The sequence below is a fragment of the Vitis riparia genome, chromosome 4, assembly GCF_004353265.1.
Source record: "Vitis riparia cultivar Riparia Gloire de Montpellier isolate 1030 chromosome 4, EGFV_Vit.rip_1.0, whole genome shotgun sequence".
Classification (NCBI taxonomy): Eukaryota; Viridiplantae; Streptophyta; class Magnoliopsida; order Vitales; family Vitaceae; genus Vitis; species Vitis riparia.
This window is the reverse complement of record NC_048434.1, coordinates 12,789,819-12,815,859: the sequence shown is the minus strand read 5'-3', so window position 1 is coordinate 12,815,859 and position 26,041 is coordinate 12,789,819. Positions and strand designations below refer to the sequence as shown.

The 26,041-nt window shown below is 36.4% G+C and overlaps 1 protein-coding gene across 2 annotated transcripts in view; it reads right to left on the bottom strand.

Annotated features, from left to right (window-relative positions):
• LOC117913638 (MOB kinase activator-like 1A) overlaps nt 1–22,104 on the bottom strand; it is a 56,788-nt gene extending 34,684 nt beyond the window's left edge. The window contains exons 1-2 of one of the 2 annotated variants that reach the window (XM_034828666.1): nt 21,973–22,104; nt 8,498–8,546 (exon numbers count right to left, since the gene is read on the bottom strand). In XM_034828666.1, coding sequence (XP_034684557.1) covers nt 8,498–8,546; nt 21,973–21,995 — 72 coding nt within the window. In that variant the 5' untranslated portion in view covers nt 21,996–22,104. The remainder of the gene's footprint in view (nt 1–8,497; nt 8,547–21,972) is intronic. The other variant, XM_034828665.1, reaches the window with a different exon arrangement.
• Nucleotides 22,105–26,041: the final 3,937 nt, after the last annotated feature.

Sequence of the window (26,041 nt, the reverse complement as noted above, 5' to 3'; positions counted from 1 at the left end):
ATGATGGGACAGCTAGGTAGGTAAGAGTTCCTTGAAAGTAATTTTCCTCTTATATCTCAATTTAGCATCTGACAATGATACTACAGTAGCAGAATTTGTGAGGAAGGTGGAAGGAATTTTTGCCATTGGTCTGTGCAGTTCAGAGGCACTTTCAGGATGGGAATATGAATGCAATGGTTCAAATTTTCAAGCTCATAAATTCAATAAGAGTGCAAGGAGCAGGGGTTGATAGCTTATAATGGAAAGAAAATAGGAAAGGAAACTTTTGTATCAAGTCCTATATTATAGTTCTTTATATGGTGAGAGTAGAGAATGTTCCAAGCTAAAGAAATTTGGAGATCTCATGTTCCTTTGAGAACCTTTTTTTTTTTTCCATGGAAGCTCTAACCATCGATATCCTTGTGAGAAGAGAGTGGACAATGGTGAATAGATGTAGCATTTGTAAAGATAGTTAAGAAACATTCTAATCCATTGTGATGTGACAAAAAAATTTATGGAATCTTATTTTAGAAATTTTTGGATTGAAGTGAATGATTTTCTCCTAGGGTGGAATGTCAAGTGGATGCAGAAAAGAAGGAAGATTTGGCACACGGCTCCCTTATGTTTATATTGGTGCATGAGGATAAAGTGTAATCAAAGGATCTTCTGTGAGGAAAAGCTACTAGATTAGAGATTGAATGAGACTTTTTTGAAATCCTTGTTGGGGTGGTCTCAGGACAAAAAAAAAAAAAATTAGTATTGTTGAAAGTTAGTCTTATGGTTGTGATCAAAGACAAAAACCACGGAAGCTCACTCATGGAGTCACACCACCAACAAAGAGTAGAGTCTACCAATACTTATTGTCTATTGGCATCTTATATTCAAATGCCCCAATACCTCTTCCTTATATCGAAGAACAGTTACTAAATCCCTTTTAACTCAAATATATATCTAACTTCTCAAAACAAGAGACTTGTAGAAAACAAAATTAAAACAAAATTAATTGATTATTTAAATAAAAGAAATTTTGACCATACCCTAAGCTTGGAAAAAGATAATAAATCTTAGACTTACATAGGCCTCACTTTCACACAGGAAAAAATGTTGCCATTATGCCAAATTGTGCTTCTATGGATCGTTAAAGAACTACTAAAACAAGGAATTTACTACTTCCTTATATCAAAATAAAAGCAAACCAAAACCAAACAATAATACAAATTGACAAGACCCATAACCAACTAACCAACACGTCCAGTAATTTATCAAAATAACCTTGATTACAAATTTCAAATATATCCATATTCACAAAAGCTAGAATCAAACCTGTAAGTTTCAAAGGGATTCTTGTATTTAATTGCAGAATTTAATTCATTTCAATGAATTTGCTGTTCCCAATAAACCAAAAGGAGGGGAAAAGGCTGGAAACAGGCTCATCACCAAGATAATGAGAGATTTGCATTTGTTAGTTCCCAATTTTGTGTAGAAACAAAGAATAAGCAAAGGAGAAATAAAGAGAAGAGAAAGGAGATTAGGTTTCACACCGCAGCTTCCTATGTTTATACCAAAAGAGGAATACAAATGAGAACAATATCCTCACTGTTGCCTGCATAATAAAGGGCAAGAAAACCAAGAATTGAAAATTGTATTGCTGTGTATATTCACACTACCAATCTCAGCTCAAGCTAACACATACATCTTATGCATGCCCAATTAGCTAAAATGAATTCAAATTCACACTTTGAAACTCCTTCGTCAAGCCATCAGCAAGTTGATCCCCAATAACAAGTGCAAATCAAACCACAGTTCAACCTCCCTCTGTGAAGTGTTGATCACCCTCCATATGCATAGTTCCATCATAGACTCCTCAGTTCCAAGAATATTAGCCAAGCAAAATTCTCAATGAAAGCATCTCATGAACTTCATTAGTCATTGTTCTAAACTTCACATACTCAATTGACCAAAGACCTGAGTGTTGCTAGTTTACTTGGTTTGCCCCAATGAAGTAAACTAGTTAGAAGTGCAAGTTCAAGCACTAAAAATCCTGGTCACGGTGCATCTATATACATTCTTCAGAATGGTAGCCTGATACGTTTCTTCACAAGTGCCAGGGGGTTAAAGCAGAAGGATCTACCTTCTATTTATTTTTGTTGTGAAAATGCTTAGCAAATTGGTAGCTAAGGAAGCAGAGAGGGTTCAAACACAACTTCAGGTTTGATCTTGCTTTTGTTGAATGTGCATGACACTATTTGCTTTTATGGGGTGAATATGGACCAATTGGTGATATCTCATTTATGCCTTTTTTGTGCTTCAAGCAGTGTCATGTCTTAAGGTCCACCAAGAAAAGAGTGAGGATGACCCAATGGATCCAGTAGAGAATGTTAATGTGTTAGATAACTTAATCTTCCAGGTGCGAGAAATCACCTCAATCTAACTGGGTTTACCACTGGAGGCCTCTCAAAAACGTAACCCAGTTAGCAGTTGCCAGTAGTTAAAAGAATGGTGAAAAGAGCTGAATTAAAGATGCATTATTTGTCAAAAGGAGAAGACTAATTCACATCAAAAGTGGTGTCATGTTTGCAAGATTATTCTTGTCAACCTCTCTCATCCATGTTTCAATCAGGAACAAATTAGGGCAATTGCAAAATGATTACTAGTGAGGTGAATTAGAAGAGGCGAAAAAAATGCATTTGCTTACACGGGGGTGATGTGCTCACTAAGAGAGAGAAGGGGTTCCGAGTCAGAAGTTTAAAGCTACAAAACAAAGCCCCACTAGGAAAATGATTTTGTTAGAAAAGTGCTTGGCAAGGCTATGAGAGCTTCTTAAAGTTAATGAAGTTTATTGCTCTTAGTGGGGGATGGTGTAAACCTGTGTTTCTGGCACCAGTTTCCAGCCCTCCGCCAAACCGATGCTAAAAGAAAGCTTCAATTGTAGGTTATTGGAGCTGGTCACATTCAATGGGGGGCTTGTTGCAATCCAAACTATACAGGATATTTCAACTACTACGAGTTGAAATTGATGGATGCTTTCTTGTACCTTAATTCAAAATGTGAGCAAATGTAGTGATACAGATGACAAGGCATGGGGGCTTTCTAAGTATAAATATGTCTCCATTAAATCATATATTGCAGTTGAGAACTCGAGAGGGGTGAGGGTTCTCAAAGATAGAAATGAAGAAGATTGCTCCTTGAGAGATGGTTCTTGTGACTTGGACAACAATTTCAGAGAAGATTTTGATGATCATCCAGCTAAGGAGAGGCGCATCCTCTCTAACTGCTGTCTCTTTGCAAATCAGCGGAAGGGGATCACCAACCATTTGTTGATCCACAGCCACACCACTAAATCATGTGGTATCTGTTTCGCATTTCCCACAAATAGTACCATTAGAATGAGCTTCTTTGATTTGTCCATTTACATAGCCAAACTCTCCTCTCCCATAAGAGACAAACATGCTGACACTCTAAATCAAGTAATTTGCCTCATCTACTTTAACTGTATTCAGATGAATATTGGGATTGTCAGAACTAATCTCACACAGATTCTTTGATTCTCGACAGCTGGACCTGCAGTCCCTGAGTTTCTAACAGCGGACATGTGTCTTTTAAGAACCACAATCTACACAATAAACTACTCATAAGAAGAGGAAAAAAGGAGGAAAAAAAATAGAAAAAACACTTACAATGTAAAAGCAAGCCCAACACAAGCTTCCAGGAGAGACACACACAATAAATCAAGGTTGACAACCCCCAACATGCACCAGACAGTCCCAATACATCAAACCACAATTGTAGTCTACATACAGCAAAATCAAACCTATTCAAGGCCAATAGTAGCAGGATAACAACAAGAAAAGGGCAATTTGTAGGTGCTCACTATATTGACAATCCTAATGAGTACAAAATATCCAGCAAATAGCTCAAGAAAAGTAATGTTTCACCTTTTTTCCATCAACAAATGTAAGGTATAGGTCTTGTTTTGTACTTTGGGGAATTTATCCACTTGTTTCATTTGACCCAAGTTTTGTATCTTTGGGAAGGATTCCTTATCTTTCACATATACTTTCAATTCCTTATCAATGAATTGTTGTTTTTGATCAAAAAAGAACAAAAAACAAACAAACAAATGACCCTTCAAGAATTACTTAATGGTCGGTAGAGTCACCAATCAGAAGTAGAAATCAAATACAAGAAAAAACAGCCCTCTTTTTCATAGATATATATATAAGAAAAATGGAATGACTAACTGAACATACTCAAAAGTTTGTAAAATTTGAGATCTGCCCTCCCTAGCAATTCCACATGAAACCCTATATTTAGTTTCTTTTTTTATTTTTTTTTTATTTTTTTTATTTTTGGTTCTGTACAGTGTTGACATTAGTGATGAAACATTCTGGCATCATTTGGAGCAGTCAGCTCTGAATTTCTCAACCTTCTGTTGGGGGCCTCCTTTGAGGGAAGTGTAACACAGGACTCACTGTTTTGAGAAAAGATTTGCTGTGGAAAGGCAGTATCTCTCTATCAGGGACAAAAGGACTTTGATTAAGAGCAATTATTGAGGTTACATTACTTCAACCCCAGCATTATTTAGAAACAGATTGGTAAAGGTATAGAGATTTTTTGTTGGAAAAATCGATGGTTGGAGGAAAAAAGAGAATTGAATTTTGATTTATAAAGGAGAAGCATGAATCGGGTGTGCAGACAGAATTTCTTCTATTTTTCAATGGGTAATTTGGTTATGTCTTTTAGGTGGCTTACACGCTAAAATCAATGGGGAAAAGCATGCTGGGAACTTTGAACAACAAGAAAGGGTACATTTTGGCTTTAGAGCACTAGGGCTCAAGTATGGTTAGGGTTGTGATCAAAAGAGTGAGTTCTCATAGTGAAGACTGGATGTATATATAGTACATACAGCAATAATTAATAATTAATTTAATTAATATGGTCAGAATAGAAAAGGAAACAAGAAGAAGAAAAGAGAGATAATAAAACTTAAAAATGTTATTAAGGCCTTCTAAAACTCTCACCTAGAAAAGAAAAAAAATGGGGACTTACCATTGAATGAGAGCACATCTACAGAGAATTCTGATGCATTGAATGATGAAATAGTCTCAAAAACTCTTGCTTACATAGAAATATAATTACCAAATCTCTCTAACTCAAAACATGAAAAAACTTATTGAACTCTAGATAAGGCACAAACTTAAAAATATAAATAAATAAATGAAGACTAAATAAGAAACTTCTATAGGCCATTAAATAATAATAACAATAAGGGTTAATTCCATTGAGACCCCTAAGGTTTGGTGTAAATACACCCAATCACCATTGGTTTCAAACTTCATCAATTAGCACTCCTATAAATTTATTTCGTCTATAAAATGATTTTTTAAAGAGATTTTAGTTAAAAATATTTTAGATAAGAGTGTTCAACAAATTCTCCAAAATATAAATTTTATTCTTTAAAAAATAAAATTTATAGAGGAAACAAATTTATAAAGGTGCTAACTAACGAAATTCGAAACCTGTGGTGGCTTAGTATATTTACACTAAACCTCAAGGGGTCTCAATGAAATTAACCCTAATAATAATAATAATAAAGTATGAATAAAAACAACAACAACAACAAAATATTGTACATGATGCTTGCTTTCCAAATCCTACTCTCAAATTTAGAAACTTTCATTAGAGCAAGGTGAAATAAAATTTAAGATAACTAAATATAGACAAACCAACTCCAGACAATAACAAAAATTCATACAATGTATTAACTTTGACATCGAAAACCTTATATGTAAAAGATGACCAAAATACCCTTAGATTGAAAAGTTTAAGGCCTTGTTTAGTATGCTAGAATTTAAAAATAAAAAATAAAAAATAAAAAACAAATAGGAAAACACGTTTGGCAACTAGAAAACAGAAAACAATGCAGTTGCAAATAACATCTTTTAGTTATTTTCACTTCTTTTCGAGGGTTGTTTTAAAAATTAATTATACAAATATAGAGAATGATTAAAAATAAAGGACTAAAGATAAAAGTTATTTTTAAAACATATTTAAAAACATACAAAACAAGTCAAGAACATTTCAAGTTCTCAAATAGTTTTCATTCTACAAAACATCAAAAAACAGTTTTCAAAAACTATTTTTTAGAAGTGTTTTTGAAAATACTTCCCAAGGACACTAGAACCAAGTAGATTTAACCACACCCAACCAATAATGCTCCTCTATCATGTGGCACCTTATGAAGGTACTCACTAGTAGTGAAGCCCCATAAGAGTTTCGAGAATTTCTTGAATGTCATTCTCATCACTATGCCGTGTAGGCAAAAGTGTTAGTTCCTTTTAGGAGTAGGAGGGAAAAAACCTTATGTTTAATATCTTATAGGACAAGATTCCATAGTTATTTTCTTTTTGTGAAGGAAAATAAATATGTCAAAATGGAATATTTTTTTCCATGGAAGGCTTACGAAGATATGTTTATTAATAATAGAGGTGGAAGTAAAATTTCTAGCTTAAGGAGGGAAGCTTAGTGGATCTAAAGGATTTTCTAGCCAAGAAAGATGCTAGGATAGGGTTGACCTTTGGGGGGACAACTAACCTCCCTACCTTTCGGCACATCCTGATCATATACTATTTTCACAGCTTCATATTCATAGACATTTGTTCATGTATTCATCATTTTGTTTCAAGCTTTAGAGGACTCACATTGCATTCCCATTATTTTTCTAAGTAATAAATTTTTTTCAATTAGGAACAAATGCAATTTATAAATGTCCTACAAACAAAAATATCTTTTTTATATATACTAAGAATCAATGACCTATTGAAATATGAAGAGAAAAAAAAAAGCGTATTTGCAAGCACCCCCAGTATGTCATTATTATTAAATAACCAATTTTCTTAAAAGCTTAAGCTTGTAGAATTTGGGCCTACAATATATATCATGCACTCTAACACCCTCCTTCACATGTGACCCCGTATACACACGTAGAAAAACACATAAGCACACACAGGCCCATAGATAAACAAACCACAAATAGTCTCCTTGGCTTATACATGAGCTTAATAAAGTGAGGAAATAAACATGTGATGAGGTTCGAACAAATGACCTCCCATTAAATGAGGCTTTGATACCATGTTAGACAACTTATTCCCCTTAAGCTTTTAGAAGAATTTGTTGTTCAACACGGTGTCAAAGGAGATCAAGGACTTGTTAGGATCAAAGACTAAGTCATCTCGTCTAAAAATCAATTGACTGCCACTGAGGTCAAGCTCATCCTCTTTATGTGGTTTGATTTCACACTCATCCTATGACTTAATGGGATCCCACACAATGCCTTCATCTTGGGGCCTTGACTCATCCTAAGGCTTATAACAAGACGTAACCATCTCTGACCTTACACGCCCATCCCAAGGTCATTTTTTAACCTTCCTTTTCTCATGAAGCAACATTGTTGCATACCTTACAATCCCTCCCCCAACATGCAACTCCTACAACTTGAACTTATGACTTATTTAATATTTATAGAGATATTCCTAATAACTTTCTTTATTCTATAAAGAAATTTAATATTATAATGACATATCAATATAAAAAATATTTTATATAATATTTTTTACAACAAGGAACATATATCAATTAGGAATTTGAGACACTTTCCAACAATCTTCACATTAAATCAAATTCTATTGAGTCAATATTTCATCTCTCTTGATACACTCTTAGAAAACTTGTCTAAACCAAATCCTTATTTCATTGACTTTCTTTTGTGCTAAACTCTCCTCATGTACCATGATTCCCTTCATGCACCATGGTCTTGACGTGTGTCATGATCCCCTCATGTATTACGGATTTAGACCATTTAGACACTTAACAATTTCAACCTTTTAAGATGTAATAAGTGTATAGGAGAAATTACACATCACATTGCAATGAGAGAACAATTGACTCTACCTTTAACTAAAATTCCTTTTCTAACGTTCTTGTGTGCTTTGTTATCTTTGACTCTTCTACTAAGGCTCTGATACCATATTGGACAACCAATTTTCCTAAAAGCTTATTACACTTGTTAAAAAAATTGGTTATCTAACATGGAATTAGAGCCTTGTTTGATATGAGGTCATGTGTTCAAACCTCACCATATGTTTACTTCCTCAATTTATTAAGCTCGCGTAAAGCCCAAAGGAGGCTATATGTGAGGAAGGTGGTTAGAGTGCACAATATACATTGTGGTCCCAAATTGTATAAACTTTAAGTTTTTAGGAAAATTGGTTATCCAACAATTACCGCTATGAAAATGATGAGCAATGAAACTATTATAAGGTAAAACAAGTTCCTATTCGATACATTTGCCAAAACATAAGACCTTGGCTTGAAACAATATCCAAAAAAATAAAGAGGAAAACAGACAAACAATATTACATTAAGCAATTCAAGTAAATGCAAGATTGGTAATCATGTCATGGTAAAAAACAAAAGAGACAAGACAATTTGTGTTATTAGATAAAAAGGTAGAATCAACCTTACTCCCTGAGGGTGCACTCTTTTTTGGACGGAATGTCCTTTGGTTCCTACTTGCAAATTAAAAAGAAAATAAATAAATAAACAAATAAATAAGGGAAAGAAAAAAAAATTAAGGCAGAATTTATTTGAGGATGAGAAAATTTTGAAAGCATTAATAGCAAAAGAAAATAATACTATATTAAGCATAACCTTGAAATTAAGAATAAGGTGGTAAGTAATAATGATATCTAAACTATACATACACAAAGCAAATAATATACACAAACCAGAAGCAAGCCAAGACAGCTAAAGGGAGAGAGAGAATGTGAATCTACGCATGTGTAATTTAGTTAAGCCAAGACAATTAGAGAGAGAAAGAGAGAGAGAGAATGTGAATCTATGTATGTGTGCTATTTAGTCTTGTTTGGGCATTATATTGTATAGGAAACTGTCAATAAAATTTGAAAGAAAGAGAGAATGTGAATCTATGTGTATGAGTGTCATAGTCTCATTTGGGCATTACATTGTACAAGTATTTACCACTAAAATTTTACAATCCTCTCTTGAACCTATTTAATATGATCCAACATCGATACAAAATATCATTTTATTAGAGAGTACATTATGAAGAAAGAGGTACTATTAAAATTTGCAAAATCACAACATCAAATTGTGAATATTTTTACCAAGCCTTTGAAGTTTGAAGATTTTAGAAGGTTGAGGAGTCACAAATCAAGTTTAAGGGGGCATGTGGAAAAGTTAAATTTGATTTAGAAATTTTCTAAATATTAGAATTATTTTTAGGTGGTATTTGTTTTTTTAACTTAATTCTGAATGTAATTTGTTTTCAGACTTTAGATGATTTATTTTTAACTTTGTTTTTTACTTATTACTTCTTTTTATAAAAAAATTGCTAAATGGAAAAAAGTCAAAATATATGGCTTTTTTTTTAATCAGAAACAAACAAATGTATTAAAATAGAAAAACATGAAAAGGATGAGAAGTCCTCCCTAAGATGAACAAACCTTATCAAAAAACTAAGAAAACCTCTGCTAAACAAGGAGGGCTATACAAAAAGACAAAAGGCTTATACACGTATAATGAAACTAGACCTTGTAGACCCAACCTTAAGGTGTGCAAATCGATAGCCAATTAAGTTGAATTACACTCAAAGGATAGGGTTTAAAAATGTTTGTATAGTAAGCCCAAAAAGAAACATAAAACTGAAGAGAATCTCACATCAACTCCAACGTCCTCCAAGTATCCTCAAAAATCCTAGCATTCCTCTCTCTCCACACAATCCACAACAAAGAGAGACATGTTATCCTCCAAAGAGTCCTGCCTTTATTAGAATTCCCAAAACACTTTAAGGAGATCACCATCATATCGAGAATATTGCTTGGTTGAACCCACTCCATCACCACCTAAGAAAAGATCTATGCCACAAACCCAAAGTGATCAGACAGCGCAAGAAAAGATGATCAATCATCTCACTACTCCCCCTGCAGAGGATGCACCAATCAGGGCTAAACACTTTGAAAGGCCTCCTCAATTGTAGCATGTCATTGGTACTTACTTTCTTATGTGCCACTAACCAAGCAAAGGCCCTGACTTTAGAAGAGACTTTTGACTTCCACAAAAAATTAACAAGGTAGAAAGGAATAGAATTTGAGAAATTAGATAAGGTTAAAAAAAAACGAGTTTATTGAGAATGCTCCTAAAGAGGACGGAACCCAAGTTTTCACATCTAGAACAAAAGGATATAAATAAACACTGTAAAGTAGAGACAATAGTCTTTCAAAATCCACAAACTCCACATCAGATAGATTGCAACGAAAGGTGAAATCCCAAGACAAAGAAGTGTTATTACCCAGAATAGCCGAAATAGGAAGGTTTTTTGTTGTGGTGACTCTAAACAGTCTTGAAAATTATAAGCTAAAAGGTTGATCCCCCCATCATAGATCTTCCTAAAAACAAATTCTGGTCTCATCACCCACCACAAAACGAGTGTGTGCGAAAAAAACTTGGAGCAAATGTGCAATGGTCTTCCAAGGGCAACGATGTGACCATCTAACTATATTGTTAGCACCCCATCCATTCGGATGTGTCCTATAGATACTCAAGATAACCTAGTGCCAAAGGGCAAAACTTTCCTTAGGGTACCTTTAGAACCATTTCCCTAATAAAGCTTGGTTCCTCAAAGAAATTTTCCCAAACCCTAAACCACCAAACTCCTTAGGCATACAAACTAAATCCCACCTAACCAAATGATCCTTTTTACCCTCCCCCGAACCCGACCAAAGAAAATCTCTTTGTATTTTCTCCATCCTTAAAGCAACTGAGGCCGGAATTTTAAAAAGAGAAAGAAAGTAGTTCAGGATGTGCGACAAATATGACTGAAATAGGGTGATTCTACCACCTAAGGATAAGAAGGCTCTTTTCATCCATCCAACCTCCCACAGACTATCCAACACTAGGTCCCAAAAAGAAATCGAATTTGGATTCCCCCCTAAAGGAAGACCCAAATACAATAAAGGCCAATCAGAGACTGCACAATCAAGCAAAGAAGCCAACCTGGCTATTTGACTTTGGCTAATGTTGATTCCAAAGAGAGTGCTCTTATTTAGATTAATCCTTAACCTTGACAAACGTCCAAACACCAACAAAATTAGCTTAAGAGACTACAACTCTTCCAAGGACGCTCTAGAGAAAAAGATAGTGTCATTTATGAATTGAAAATGAGACACCCTAGTCCTATCTCTACCCACCAAAACCCCTCAAAAACACCTCTCTCTTCCACCCTCACAATCGATCCACTTAAAACATCAACCACAATGGTGAAAAGAAAAGGGGAAAGAGAATCTCCTTGTCGTAGGCCTCTAAAAGCCTTAACCTAACCCTTAGCATTACCATTCACTAAGATTGCAAAAGTCATCGAAGATAAACACCCCTCATCCAAGACCTCCATCTTAAGCTAAACCCTTTTCTTTCAAGAGCATAATCTAAAAAATCCCAATCAACATGGTAATAGGCCTTTTCAAAATCAATTTTGAAGACTACCCCTTCCTCTCTTGATCTCCTCTTTTCATCCACCAATTCCTTTGCAGTCAAGACAGCATCCAGTTCATTTTCAAAATATATAGCTTTTCACTAGATGCTAAAAATAACTTTTTGAAACAACCAAAATAATATCTCAACATGACCCTCACCTTATTAATTCTTAATACTTAATAGAAATAAAAGAATAAAAAAACAAACAGCTTTTTTTTTTTAATAGGTAACAAAATTTGTATTCAAAGTGCCTACAAAGCCCAAAAGTATACACAATGTGTACATGACCAAATAAAAGGAGGGATACACAAAAAACAACTCTCTTGCCTCACTTACAACCTAGCCAATCAAATAAAGAAAAAGTGATAGACCCTAAATGTATCTTGACCCACTCTAAGAACATGTACAAAAAGGACCATAAAATAACAAGGTCCATCAAATCAGAATCTTCAGAGGCCCTTCGGTTTCCCTCTTTCTAAAAGGTTCAAAATAAGCACAAAGGAGTTGTTATCCACACCTTCTTTCTTTTCTTCCCAACAAAACCCCCCCACCAACTAAGGAGGACATCCTTTATTGAGAAAGGCATTACCCATTGAACATCGAAGAGAGCAAAGATAAGATGCCACAACATGATTGCCTTGGGATAGTGAAAGAGAATATGATTTGTTGACTCCTCTTCACCCTTGTACAAATAACATCTACTTAAAAAACACCTACAAATAACATCTACTTAAAAAACACCAACCCCTCCTTTTAGCTGGTCTAAAGTAAGAATTTTTTCTCAAACTACTTCCCAAGCAAAAAAGATCACTCTCATTAGGACCTAAGGATTCTACACAATGCCTAAGGGGAATCCTTTCAAAGAGCGACTTGCTAAGGAGGAGTAAAAGAGCCTCCCTTTGATAACTGTTAAGCCATGACATCCTCAGCACCTCTTCTGATCACTTGTCCTTGCAACCTTTTTGAGCAACTCTTCCACCTCTCCCAATTCTCAATCACTTATCTATCTTGTGAACACTAGATTCCAACATCCCACTTCTCCAACCTGATCCCACAACTGGTCCACCCAGGCATCTTTATTACTGGCTATAAAAAACAACTCTAGGAAAGCCACAACCAAGGGATCCTTCCCATACCACCTATCCATCGAAAATCTCACCCTCCTACAATTTCTTACCCTAAAACCAACCCTTTTGTAAAAAACTCCTTCCACCCACTCTAGATCGCCTTCCAAAGGCCAACCTCATAACCTTCCCTCGAAGCTCTGAAACACCCACCCCCACCCCTCTTCTCTCCATACTTCCCTACAATCACCTATTTCCAAAGAGACTCGTTGTCAGAACCAAATCTCTATCACCATTTCCTTAGAAGAACCTTATTCAAAGTAGATAAATTTCTAATACCCAAGCCCCTATCCTTTTTATCCAAGCCAACTACTGACTAATTCACTAGGTGAGGCCTACTTTAGAGCTCCCCTCCCCCCAAAAGAAGTCTCTTTGAAGCTTCTCCAATCTAAGACTCACCTTGTGAAGGATTACAAAATAAAGACATGTAGTAGATTGGTAGGCTCAATAAAGTGCTCTTTATTAACGTTAATCTCCCTCCTTTTGATAAATACTACCTCTTCCACAAAGCAAGACGTTTTTGAAACCTTTATGCCACTATGTCCCACACTTATTAAAGGAAGCTCCCAAAGGGAGGCCTAAGTAAGTCGAAGGGAGAGAGCCCACTTTACACCCCAACACCCTAGCCAAATCCTTTGTGTTATAAACCTCCCCCATTGGGATTAACTCACTCTCATCCAAATTAATTTTGTCAAAGAGGATAGGAGGTCCACCTAAAAATGTGAGGTGAAGCTCCCCTCTCAAATTCCAAAAGGACTTGGCCCAAGATCTTAAAGAAAAGAGAAAAAGGATCTCCCCTTCTCCCCATTTTCCCACTAAATAGTGACAAGAGAGGGTGAGAGCGAGGGGAAGGGCGACGACGATGAGGTGAAATCAAATCGGAAAAGGCAGAAGTTCGGGATGGAATCGAAAACCTTTGAAGTAGAGGTGGAGAAGAGAAGGGGTAAAACCCTACTCTTCATTGTGGAAAGCAAAAAAGGGGTTTCCTCATGGGTTAGATTGGGGCCGGCAAGTGTCGAGACGTTTCTGGAAGGGCTGGACCAGTGTATCAAGGATGGGAAAAACGACAGATGGGAGAAGGGATGGAAGGAAAAGGGGAGAAGGTATTCCATGGTGCGTGAAGTGAACAAGGCGGGAAGCTTCATTAGGCTAGGAGTCGTAGACGCGGAGGAGAAAAGGTTTAGTATCTGCATCCCGAGAGGAAGAGGGGGAAGAGAGGGATGGACAGTCATGGCGAAAGTGGTGCTGAACTTGTATTCAAGGATCGACAGAAGGGAGGCAAACAGGGACGAGCCAATCCCTGAAAGAATGTCACCTGAGAAGGGGGAGAGATGGGGAGGAAGGAATAGCAGTGGGATTAGGATGGAGATTAAGGGAGTGGACATATGCAGAAATGTGGATCGGTTGGGACATTGTTTGATTGGAAAATGGAATCATAAAGCAGCAGGAGGAGGGGATTTGGAGAGGATGGGGTGGCTAATGGCGAGCGTTTGGGGGTTAAAAGGGAAGTTAGGGTTGGCCTGGATGGATGAGGGTCAGGCCCTTTTGGAGTTTGAGAAGGCGACAGAAGCTAGGAAAACCTTTGACGGTGGAGTTAGGCTGGTGGGGGGGATTCACGTTGATCTGAAGCTGTGGAGCCAGTGCTATGGGTGTTTGGAAGAAGGGGACTTAGAAGAGGAAGTATGGGTAAGGATAAAAGGTTTGTCGCTGTCGCTATGGGCTCCTAGTATTTTGCGAAGAGTGGGAGATGAGTGCGGGGGCTTTGTAGCCATGGATGATTCGACGGAGAAAATGGAAGATCTCTGGTGGGCGAGGATTCTGGTGAAGACGAAGAGAGGCGAGTTGCCAAGCTCGATAGAGATTGGAGTTGAAGAGACCACATATCACCTCCCGATGTGGTGGGAAGTAACGCCGTTGATCAGAAAGAAGACGAAGGAGTGTCGGAATGCAAAAGGATGCGAGGAAGGGGACGACGGAGACGCACGCGCTGGCCGGCGAGTGGAGGAGTGGGGCAGTGCTAGTCTCGAGGCACTGCTACGGTCAGACGAAGTGATGGAAGGGCAACCGGATGGGATGGGCAGGGTCTTGTCAGTGGGCCGGATCCAATTCGGGTCGATGCTTCGGGTGTCAAAGGATGAGGCGGATGATGGGTCGATCCCGAATGGGCTTAATGGACCCATTGTGGGCCTTAGGGGGGACGGGGGGCCTAGCCCGCTATCAATATCTAGTTCAGGTGTGTCAAAAGCAGTTAGTAGTGGTGGGCTTGGACCGACGGGCAGATCGCAAGGCCCAAAAGGCAAGGAGAAAGTTTTAGAGGAAACCCTTGGGCCGCGATCTGGGTCTTCTATGGAACAAAGAGAGTGTAGTGGGCCGTCTTCGAGTGGGCTACAGAAGAATGGGGCACAGCGAGGTGGGCCCCCAGGTAAGAAGAGAACAGGCCCGAAGGTGAGCAAACCAAATTTAGGCCCGGTGGAGGCCTTGGCTCAATCTGGGCTGTTTGTTGAAGCCAACATCGAGCTAGAATTTCTAAGAGTAAGGGTGATGGAAACTGAGATCGCTCAGAAGACAAATCCCCTCGAGGAATTGGTAGACAGTGCCCTCCAGAATGAAGCTTTGAGGTATGAGGCCTTATCATCTTTAGGGGGTTTGTGGGTCTCCGGGAATTCTTCTTCTTCTTATTTGCTTTCTCTTGGTCGGACTCCAGAGGGGGAGTTCTTTGATCATTCTGGGGGAATTAGGGAGACCTGCCAAAATGGTAGTGAATCTCAAGGGCAAGGTGTAGCTGGCACTAGGGTGAATGGTAGTGCTTGTTGGGATTTGGTTGAATTCAAAGGCCCCTTGGCAACGGCAAGGGAACAGGAGGGAGGGTCTTCACAGTATGAGATTCAAGAAGAAAGGGGGGAAGAGGATTTAGATTGGCAAGAAAGTAGCCTAGTAAGATTCAGCCAATTCCTGGGTTTTTCGACTGATGGTCTGGAAAAAGAGATTTTAAATTTTCTGACTAAAATCAGGAAAAGAAGGGAAAAGATTCATAGTAAAGGATTATTGGAAAAATCGAGGTTTGAAAGAGAGCTGAAGAGGTTGGAATGCTCAGTGAATTATGAGGGGGATGGCAAAAAGAAGGGCCCTATTCAGGGTAAAGGGGTGCAGATGGTGATTGATTAATGAATCTCAAATTGTTAAGTTGGAATGTGAGGGAGGTGAACGAAAGTACGAAAAGGAAGGTGATTAAATCGGTTCTTAGGAAGTAGAAGGTGGATCTCTTTTGCATCCAAGAGACAAAAATCCAGAATATGACTGATAGGGTGGTGAGAAGTTTAGGGACGGGTAGATTTTTAGATTGGAAGGTCCTGAACGCGTGTGGTTCGGCTGGGGGTATCCTGATTTGTTGGGATAAAAGAGCTCTGGAATTGCTGGAGTGGGAGGTGGGTCAGTTCTCTTTATCCTGCAGATTCAAGACAATGGAGAATGGGGTGATTTGGGCTTTTACGGAGGTTTATGGCCCGTTCACTAGACTTGAAAGGGAGTGGCTGTGGGAAGAAGTAGGGGCAATCAGAGGAATCTGGGAGGGGCCTTGGTGTCTAGGTGGTGATTTCAACATTACCCTGGCTCAAGGAGAGAAAAGCAGGCAAAGGAGAATAACTTCAGCTATGAGGAGGTTTGCGGAAGTTGTACATGACCTATGCCTTGTGGACCTTCACCTGCAAGGGGGTGCCTTCACGTGGGCTCGTCTAGATAGATTTCTGGTCTCTGCTTGCTGGCTTGATCAGTTTAGTAGGGTGAGCCAGCGGAGGCTTCCCAGGCCGATTTCGGACCAATTTCCAGTATTACTTGAGGGGGGTAGTAGGAGGAGAGGGCCTGCCCCCTTCAGATTCGAAAATATGTGGTTCAAAGTCGAGGGGTTTTTAAGGATTTAATCCGGAGTTGGTGGCAGGGAATAGAGGTCAGTGGCAGAGCCAGTTTTAGATTATCGGCAAAACTGAAGGATCTGAAGCAGAAGCTTAAAGTTTGGAATAGGGAGGAGTTTGGTAATCTGGAAAGTAATAAGGAGGCTGCGATTCAGCAAGTGGAGTATTGGGACAGAGTGGAGGATGAAAGAAGTTTGTCAATGGAACAATTAGCTTGTAAGAAGGAAGCCAAGGAGGATTATGCCAAGTGGGTAGATCTGGAAGAAACTCACTGGAGGCAGGTGTCTAGGGAGCTTTGGTTGAAGGCAGGTGATAGGAATACGAGATATTTTCATCGTATGGCGTCTGCCCACAGGAGGGTTAATCACATGGACAGAATTAAAATTAATGGGATTAGACTGACAGAGGAGCGGGAAATCAAAGAGGGGGTAGCAAATGCTTTTAAGCAGCAATTTTCCAAAAGTTCAGGGTGGAAGGCGGACATTGGAAGCCTCCCTTTTAATCAAATTTGTGTGCAAGAGGCAGAGATACTAGAGGCTCCCTTTACTGAAGGTGAAGTCCAGTTAGCCCTGATGGAAATGAATGGGGATAAAGCCCCAGGTCCTGACGGGTTCTCTGTTTTCTTTTGGCAATGCTGTTGGGATTTCGTCAAGGAGGAAATTCTGGAGATGTTTAAGGAGTTCCATGACCAGAATACGTTTCTCAAGAGTATTAACAACACTTTTCTAGTGCTGATTCCTAAGAAAGGAGGGGCAGAGGATTTAGGAGACTTCAGGCCCATCAGCCTTTTGGGGGGCCTTTATAAGCTGCTGGCAAAGGTGTTGGCCAACAGGCTTAAGAAAGTTATAGATAAAGTCGTATCCCATGATCAGAACGCGTTTGTTACGAGTAGGCAGATTCTTGACGCTTCTCTAATAGCAAACGAAGTGATCGACAACTGGAAAAAGAAGAGGGACAAGGGGGTTATCTGCAAGTTAGATATAGAGAAGGCCTATGATAGCATTAATTGGCAATTCCTCTTGAAAGTCATGGAAAAAATGGGATTTGGCGCTAAGTGGCTGAGGTGGATGTGGTGGTGTATTTCCACAGCCAAATTTTCAGTTATGGTGAATGGATCGCCAGTTGGTTTCTTTTCGAGTTCTAAAGGGCTGAGGCAAGGGGACCCCCTGTCCCCTTACCTTTTTGTCATGGGGATGGAAGTATTGAGCGTCCTTATTAGAAGGGCTATGGAGGGGGGTTTCATCTCAGGGTGCAAAATTCAGCATGATAGAGGGCAGGCTGTCCACATTGCTCATCTGCTTTTTGCTGATGACACTATTGTCTTTTGTGAGGCAAAGAAAGAGTACTTAACGAATTTAAGTTGGATCTTGTTCTGGTTTGAAGCCGCGTCCGGGTTAAGAATTAATTTGGCTAAAAGCGAGATTATACCCGTAGGGGAGGTGCAAAGGATAGAGGAGCTGGCTGTGGAGTTAGGGTGTAGGGTGGGGCAGCTTCCGACCGTGTATTTGGGGCTGCCTCTAGGGGTGCCTAATAAGGCTGCATATGGGTGGGATGGGGTTGAAGAGAAAATGAGAAGGAGACTTGCTCTTTGGAAGAGCCAATATATCTCAAAGGGTGGGAGAATCACTCTAATTAAAAGCTCTATGGTTAGCATGCCAGTGTATCAGATGTCGCTTTTCCGCATGTCCATTTCTGTGGCAAAAAGGTTAGAAAGACTGCAAAGAGACTTCTTGTGGGGGGGGGGATTCACAGATTCACAGAGAGGAAAGCTCATCTGGTTAAGTGGGATGTGGTGTGTGGGGATAAGGAGAATGGGGGGTTGGGAATTAGGAAGTTTACTATCATGAATAAAGCGCTTCTTGGCAAGTGGACTTGGAGATTCGCTTCGGTTAAGGAGGCCCTTTGGAAGCAAGTGCTGGTGGCTAAGTATGGTCAGGAGGAGTATGGTTGGAGGACCAAAAAGGTTGTGGGTACGTGTGGTGTGGGGGTGTGGAAGGAGATTTTAAAGGAAGCTGGCTGGTACTGGGATAAAATGGGGTTCAATGTGGGGAAGGGTAATAAAATCAGCTTCTGGACTGATGTGTGGTGCGGGGATGCAGCGCTGTCCCAAAGGTTCCCGCATCTCTACAGCTTGGCAGCCAACAGAATTGCGAAGGTTGAAGACCTGTGGAACCAGAATGTTGGAGAAGGAGGCTGGAATTTGTGTTTTATAAGGGATTTTAATGATTGGGAGGTGGAGTTGGTGGGTGAGTTGCTCCAAGCGTTGAGAGGAATTAGGATAACTTGGGAGGATGACACGGTTTTTTGGAAGGGAGGGGGAAGTGGGCAGTTTAGAGTGAAGGATGCGTACAGCTGGTTGGATAGGTCTATGGATGTCAACTTTCCAAAAAATAAGATTTGGATAGGAAGGGTCCCAACTAAAATCATGTTTTTTGCGTGGGAAGCGACTTGGGGAAAGATCTTGACTCTTGATAGGCTCCAAAAGAGAGGATGGCAGCTCCCGAATAGGTGTTTTTTGTGTGCTTGCGAAGCGGAAAGTGTGGATCACTTACTTATACATTGTACAGTGGCTAGAGTACTTTGGGACTTTGTGTTGGGTTTAGTTGGGGTCAAGTGGGTGTTCCCCAATACTGTAAAGGAGGTTTTATTTAGTTGGGGGGGTTCTTTTGTGGGGAAAAAAAGGAAAAAATTCTCGAATGCAATTCCGTTATTCATTTTTTGGATGGTGTGGAAGGAAAGGAATAGATTAGCCTTTAGGGGGGGGGGGACTTAGCAATTCAGAGGTTTAAATATTCTTTTGTATGTAATATTTGGGGTTGGGCTAAATTGTACATGGAAGACGAGCCGCATTCCCTTTTAGATTTCCTGGAGTGGATGGCCTCCAGTTGAGGGGTGGTTTGTTTTTTGGTTTTTTTGCTTGTTTTGGGCCTTTGTTGCCTGGTATACGCCCTGTATACGTTGGGGCTTTTTAGCCTCTTTAATGAATTGTGCTTGCTTATCAAAAAAAAAAAAAAAGTCCTACACTTTGTTGAAGGAATCAACCCGCCAACTAAATCCACACAACCTCATCTACACCCATCTTTTCGTACTTGACTACATTCACATAAGAAGACCCTTCAACAAAACTCTTTTCTATAACTCATTGAACCAAGGTAGTGCTAGTTTTAGAAGCCACAAGGGAAGAACCACAAGCTTTACACCAAGGCTTCTAAGCTTTCTAGCGAGCAACGGCCAACCCCTTACCATTCCTCTTCCTTCAGGAAACACAAGAAAAACGTCTTCCTTTTGCAAAACGAACAAAGCAAAGGAGAAAGTTGCCCATTGAATTTCTCTTGAGCTCCAACAAAATGTTTCTTCCCCCCCCACAGAAACAACTTAATACTTAATATTATATTAAGTTGTATCTAGAGTTGAATTAAATTAAGTTCTATTTAGATTTAAGTAAAAAAAAAAATGCCACCTTAGTCTCTAAAAGTCAAGAAGAATATTTTATCTTAGGGATTATTTTAGTTTCTATATTTAAGTAGTCAAGTCCTAGATGGTTTCTATATTTTATTATTAGGAGTTTCTATTTTGTTGAGTGTGAATATCTATAAATAAGAGATTATATAATATTTGGATAAGAGAGAGTGTTGAAAGACAACAAAGTTCTAATCCTTCCCAATTTTTATCTTCTTTGCAATTGTGTGTCTCTCTTTCAACCCTATCACTGCAACACATTCTTCATTAACATCATAGAGAATAAAATGGAAACCACTTTAGCAACTTCTTCACCCATACCATTTTATGTGGATTTTTAGTAAGTATAAAACTAGCATAGTACAATGCCTACCATAAATAACAAAAATACCTACTTATTGTTATTTTTAAGCTGGACAACATTTGCTGCATTGACAAGCAACAAACATGTTGCAATTTGCGTATTCTGAGGATGCATGTCAAACTCTGACATCCACACCAGAGTTTTTGTGATGCAGGCAGATATAGAGTTCTGAGGCCAATATTTTGTCACATAAGCAAAAATATAGAATCTTTGGCAATGTCTAGAAACATCATTGATAGGTATTTTAAAAATAATATTATGTCTGGACATATCTTCAGGGAAGAATGACTTCTGATGACATATTTTTCATACAGGTTCATGTTACCAGGAAAACCACCTACTTATGACCTTCATGAGACCACCAGTACCTAAGCAGGAGAGCCTGCCAATTGATCCACCTATGGGGACAGATTTCTTCAACCTCCCAAAAATTTCTAGAAAAAATTAAAAATAGAATGAAAATTAAAAAACAAAAAAACACTACCATCCACAATTAATTGTTTGATATTACTAATAATAACATTATCCGACAAGACCACCTTCTTCTATGTGCTTCCCCTTATAGTGCTTCTTTTTATCGACACAATGTATAAATACACTTAATTTTATATAATATTATATATAATACTACTTAACATCTCCAAGAACCAAATTAGAAAAGCTTTTTGTCAGATTTGACATTTATTTTACAACTAAAAACAGCCACTAACATGGAATCTTTTTTTTTTTTTTTTTGTGGGGGGGTGGGGGGGGGGGGGGGGGGGGCGCGGAAATTATGTTTCCACACACTCATGGAAAAAATCACAAAATAGGAACCAAGGATTTTCAAATCCAAACATCATACATATATCTAAAATTAATTAGAATTTTGTGCACTTTTCGGTTAAAGATACTACTTTGATAATTCTAGTACATTTTAATGATATAGGTACTACCTTTGACCATCACAGGTAATACTTTGACCAATGATGAGTGCATGAAAGGTTCCTATTTTGTGCATTTTCTCCATCGAGTGTGTGGAAACACACTTTTTTTTCTGATAAATAAAAAAAAGGCAATTATATAATTGATAATTACAATGGATTTATAGTTAAAAGGAAGGAAGAGATATCTGAAATACGTAAATCTGATTTCAAACAGCCTTAAAGTCAAAGCAAAACAAGGTAGATAGCTGAGAAAGGAAAAAGGGCGCTGAACAAGCCCAGATACAATATGCATTTACAAAATTACTGAAATTATTATTTCTGCACAAAATAAATAAAATTAAATTAAAAAACCCCAAAATCACTGAAATTTGTAAGTTCGCATATGATGGGAGAAACAAGCTGACCATTCATTTACGCAAGTATGATATGAATTATGTAATCATGGAATTAACGAAGCTAAAATCAGAAAGAAAATAATAGGAAGAGTAAACAGTCGGGTAAAATCGCTGATTCTACATCAATCAAAAAGGAAAACAAAAAAAAAAACAAAAAAACAGCTAAAAGAAGAGATCGGGTGTGAAGGATGAGGAGAAGAATGAGAGCAAGGCAAGTAAAGAAAAAAAATATATAGGAATAGAGAAATGGTAAGGTAGGTTGCTTGCCTGCCCAAACCGAAGAGGCTCATGTTTTGGGAGAGAGTTGCGTTTGCTGTGTCTTGGGTCAGATCTGTGCGTTCTTCGAAGTCAGATATTTTTAGTGGTTCTTCTGCACGCGTCTGCTCTTAGAATTTCTCAGTTACACTTTTATTGCTCAAGTGGGTCGACCCATCCAATGACACGAGTAGGGAGACCTGTGACAGTACAAACGAAGAATACTTTACCCCTCAAATGCGACGTAATTTACATTTTACCCTACACGTCACTTTAAAAACTCGTTAAAGCGTAATGCGCTTTTTGTCTTTAAAATAATTCAAAAAGACAGTTTTTATTAACAATTTTTTTATGTTTTGTAAAACAAATCACTATTTGAAATGTTTTTAACATATTTTTTTATATTTTTAAATATTTTTTAAAGATAATTTTTACATTTAGTATTTTATTTTTAGTCATTTTATTTATATAATAAATTTTTAAATAATTATAAAAAAATAAGTGAAAATAGACCCTAATATTTTACTCTTAATCATCAAAAACTATTTTCTTTTTTTTCTTTTTCTTGTCAAACATGTTTTCATGTTTTTTTATTCCAAATAATAGAAAATTATTTTTGAAAATAGTTATCAAATAAACCCTAATATTTTTCTTTCCATTACAAATTCAGAATAAGATTATAAAAGATATTGTTCTTTTTCATGTTTTGATAGGAACAGTGATTTCAAATTTGAGTATAACCGACTTTAAATTGACAATCTTAAATTGAAATTTATTAAATGCCTTTGAAGTATAATAGCCAACTGGTTTCATTTTTTATTTATTTCTACATGACTATTTGTGATTTTCACATACAACTAAAGTTTGGTAGTTTCAGTTTTAAACAACATTTTTTTTTTCAATGTTGTTTCTTTATTTAACAAACCATTAGTTAATCTTTTAACAATTTTAAAAGGTAAAGTGTTAAGTTTTAAATATGAAGAATGAAGTATAAAATATGCAAAAGGTTGACGAGTAAAGTATATACAACTCAAAACAAAAAATAAAAATAAATCTATGTTTGAAAATGTTTTCAAAAGTTGTAATTAAAAAAAAAACAATTTTTTATAATAGTTTTCAAAAACAACTCTCTAATTTTTTCAAAAGTAAAAGTTTAATTTGAATTTGTAATGTTTTCAACTTATTTTCTATATTTTTAAATATTTTTTAAAAATAAATTCTATTTGTAGTGTTTTATTTTCAATTATTTCTCATATTCATCCCATTTTAAAAAAAAATAATTACCAGAAAAATGAGTGAAAACAATGAAAATACATTCTCAAAAAAATCATAGGTCTTACTTGACAACTATTTTTTAAAACAATTTTCTATTCTCTAGAACAAGAAAAACAAAAAACACATGTTTAATGATTAGAAAATAGTTTTATGTTCTAAAAAATATAAAACATGATATTTTTAGAGAACATTTTTAAGTTATTTAAATTGTTTACACTTGTTTTTTATTTTTTACTTTAAAAAATTATTATACATATATATGGAATGATTAAAAATAAAACATTATAAATGAATGTTATTTTTAAACATAGAAAATAGATTTCAAAAAAAACATTTCAAGTTACAAAACAAACTTTTGTATTATAAAAAACAAAGAACAATTTTCAAAAACCATTCTTAAAAATTGTTTTTCAAAACTATTTTTGAAAACATTTCATAAATAAAGTCATATTTTTTTATTAATAATAAATAAATAAATAAACTACAATTCTTGTTTTCTAATGGCCAAATGCATTTTTCTTTTTTCTTTTTTATTGCAAAAATGTTTTTTTTTCATTCCAAAAAAAAAATAAATTATGAGAACAATTTAAAAAAAATGCCTAAAGTTTGTTAGAAATTATAAGTTATAATTGTGTCTTAGTTAAACAAGTTCGAAGCATATAATTTGTACACTTTCTTGTCTAAAATATCTGTTTATATGTCTCCTCATCTTAAGCTCCTTTTTAATAAAGTTCTTTATCCTTTAATATCTATGAAAAAACTAAGATCTAATAGGATAACTGATCGTTATTCTCTGTTGTCCAAAATACTAAGCCTTCTACATAGCAAATATGGCTAAGAAAAACCAAAAATAGAGTTGTTATGGCTTTTATAATACTTCGAGTGTCATCCTCAGAGATTGACCTATGAAATTTGTCAAACTAGGTCTAAAGGATTATTTTAATCAAATTCTTTAAATTGAAAATATTTGAAATCTATTAGAATAAAATTGGGTTTGCTAAATAAATCTACATGAAAAATGCAAGATTCTATTGATTTTTTAATTCAAATATTCAAGAATGAAGTTTCCTCAATCCAACTTTGGGATTAAGGCTTTAGGTGAAACAAGTGTATTTATTTATATAAATCTAATGATATTCAAAAAGTGGGCTAAATGAGAACAACCTAAATAACTTAGAGTTGCATCTGTCTCCTTATATGCAACATTTTATTTAATTTTTGAATTATCTATTAGATGAATGGAATTGAGATCTTGGTTCAGGTCTAGGATTTGTAGGTTTTCACTACTCTATATGGATTTACCTTAAGGAAGATAACAATGATTAAGCCTTGGATAATTAGGGATCAAGAATTACCAAGAATTCCAAATATTAAGGATTGGACAAGTGTAACATTCCCTAATTCGAACTAATCTTGGAGGGTATCTTTGTTAGGATAAAACCCTTAAAAGCATGACATGATGTAATAAACTTTTAGATTTTATTTATTTAATAAAGTTCTAGTACACTTTTATCTATCCTATTTCCATGCATGATATCTTGTATGCACTTTAGCCTGCATTTTTTGCATTGTACGTGATTTACATGCATTAAGGGTTGCACAGAAGGTCAAAGTCATGGGTTCCTTGCAAATAGATGACTTGTTCACAGTCGGTTCATAGGTCTAGGCAACCCATTAGAGATTGTAGTGCACCACCTACTAATTGGAGGAATGACTGGTCTTAGCTATCAAGATAGGTTTCCCATGGTGAGTGTATTAGTGTGTATTGTTACACATTGAATAAGACCTATGGTGAGTCATGACTTAAGGTTATCAAGTAGTCATGAACTAATCAAACTACTCCATTGTGTTGTCTCTTAACCTTGAGAGAATATTGAACATGTGTTGAAGTTAGCAACGACTTTGACCTACGGGTGAGATTGTAAGTTGATCATATATTTCCTATAAATTGGGTCATTGTTAATGAAAGTCGGTAACAATAAGTATTCTCAATAAAGACACCATGATATTTCTTAGGATTGAGACATTGTGTCCCCTTGGGTGATCCTAAGGAGGTGTATTCATGAAAACTATGACCATAGTAGTTCCTTAAATGGAATTTGACATAAACTAAGACATGTTAGTTGAACATAAAATAGGAGGATCTGTAACTCAAGGATAGCAGAGGTTATCTTAAAAGACTGATAGTTTTCACCTTGTTAGATTACGAACACCAATTCATGGGGAGACTAAACATAATGGATTATAAGTCACAGACCCGATTGAGCGAGCACATGGTGTCTCGTTGTTGTTTACCTAGGATACTGCAATTCAGTTGATTCTTTATAGTGAGATGTTGAATCAACTTTAAAATTATTTTCTAAGGGACCTAGTACTCTTATAGGCAAGGATAAAAATGTCAGTAATCACGAATAAATCAGTACTTCGATTTTACGAATATATCGAATATATCAAAGATACATCGATAGATATTTTAGAAAAAAAAATCAATAGGCCTAAAATTGATCAAAATTTATAAAAAAAAATATATAAGAAAAACTTCATAAAAATGTAATTAGAAGTATAATAGATATTTTAAAGTTGTTTTATTAAAGAATTTGATATATGTATGATATGATTTATCATATTTGATAATAATATCGTATGTATCGATAAAAATATGAATTATATAAGTGTACATTTATTATTAAATTACATCAAATATTATGATATTTGATTATAATATGTTTAATTTTAAAATATATATTAATATTAAAATTATGATCCATTTAATTCAATTGTATTAAATGATATAAAATAAATTGTG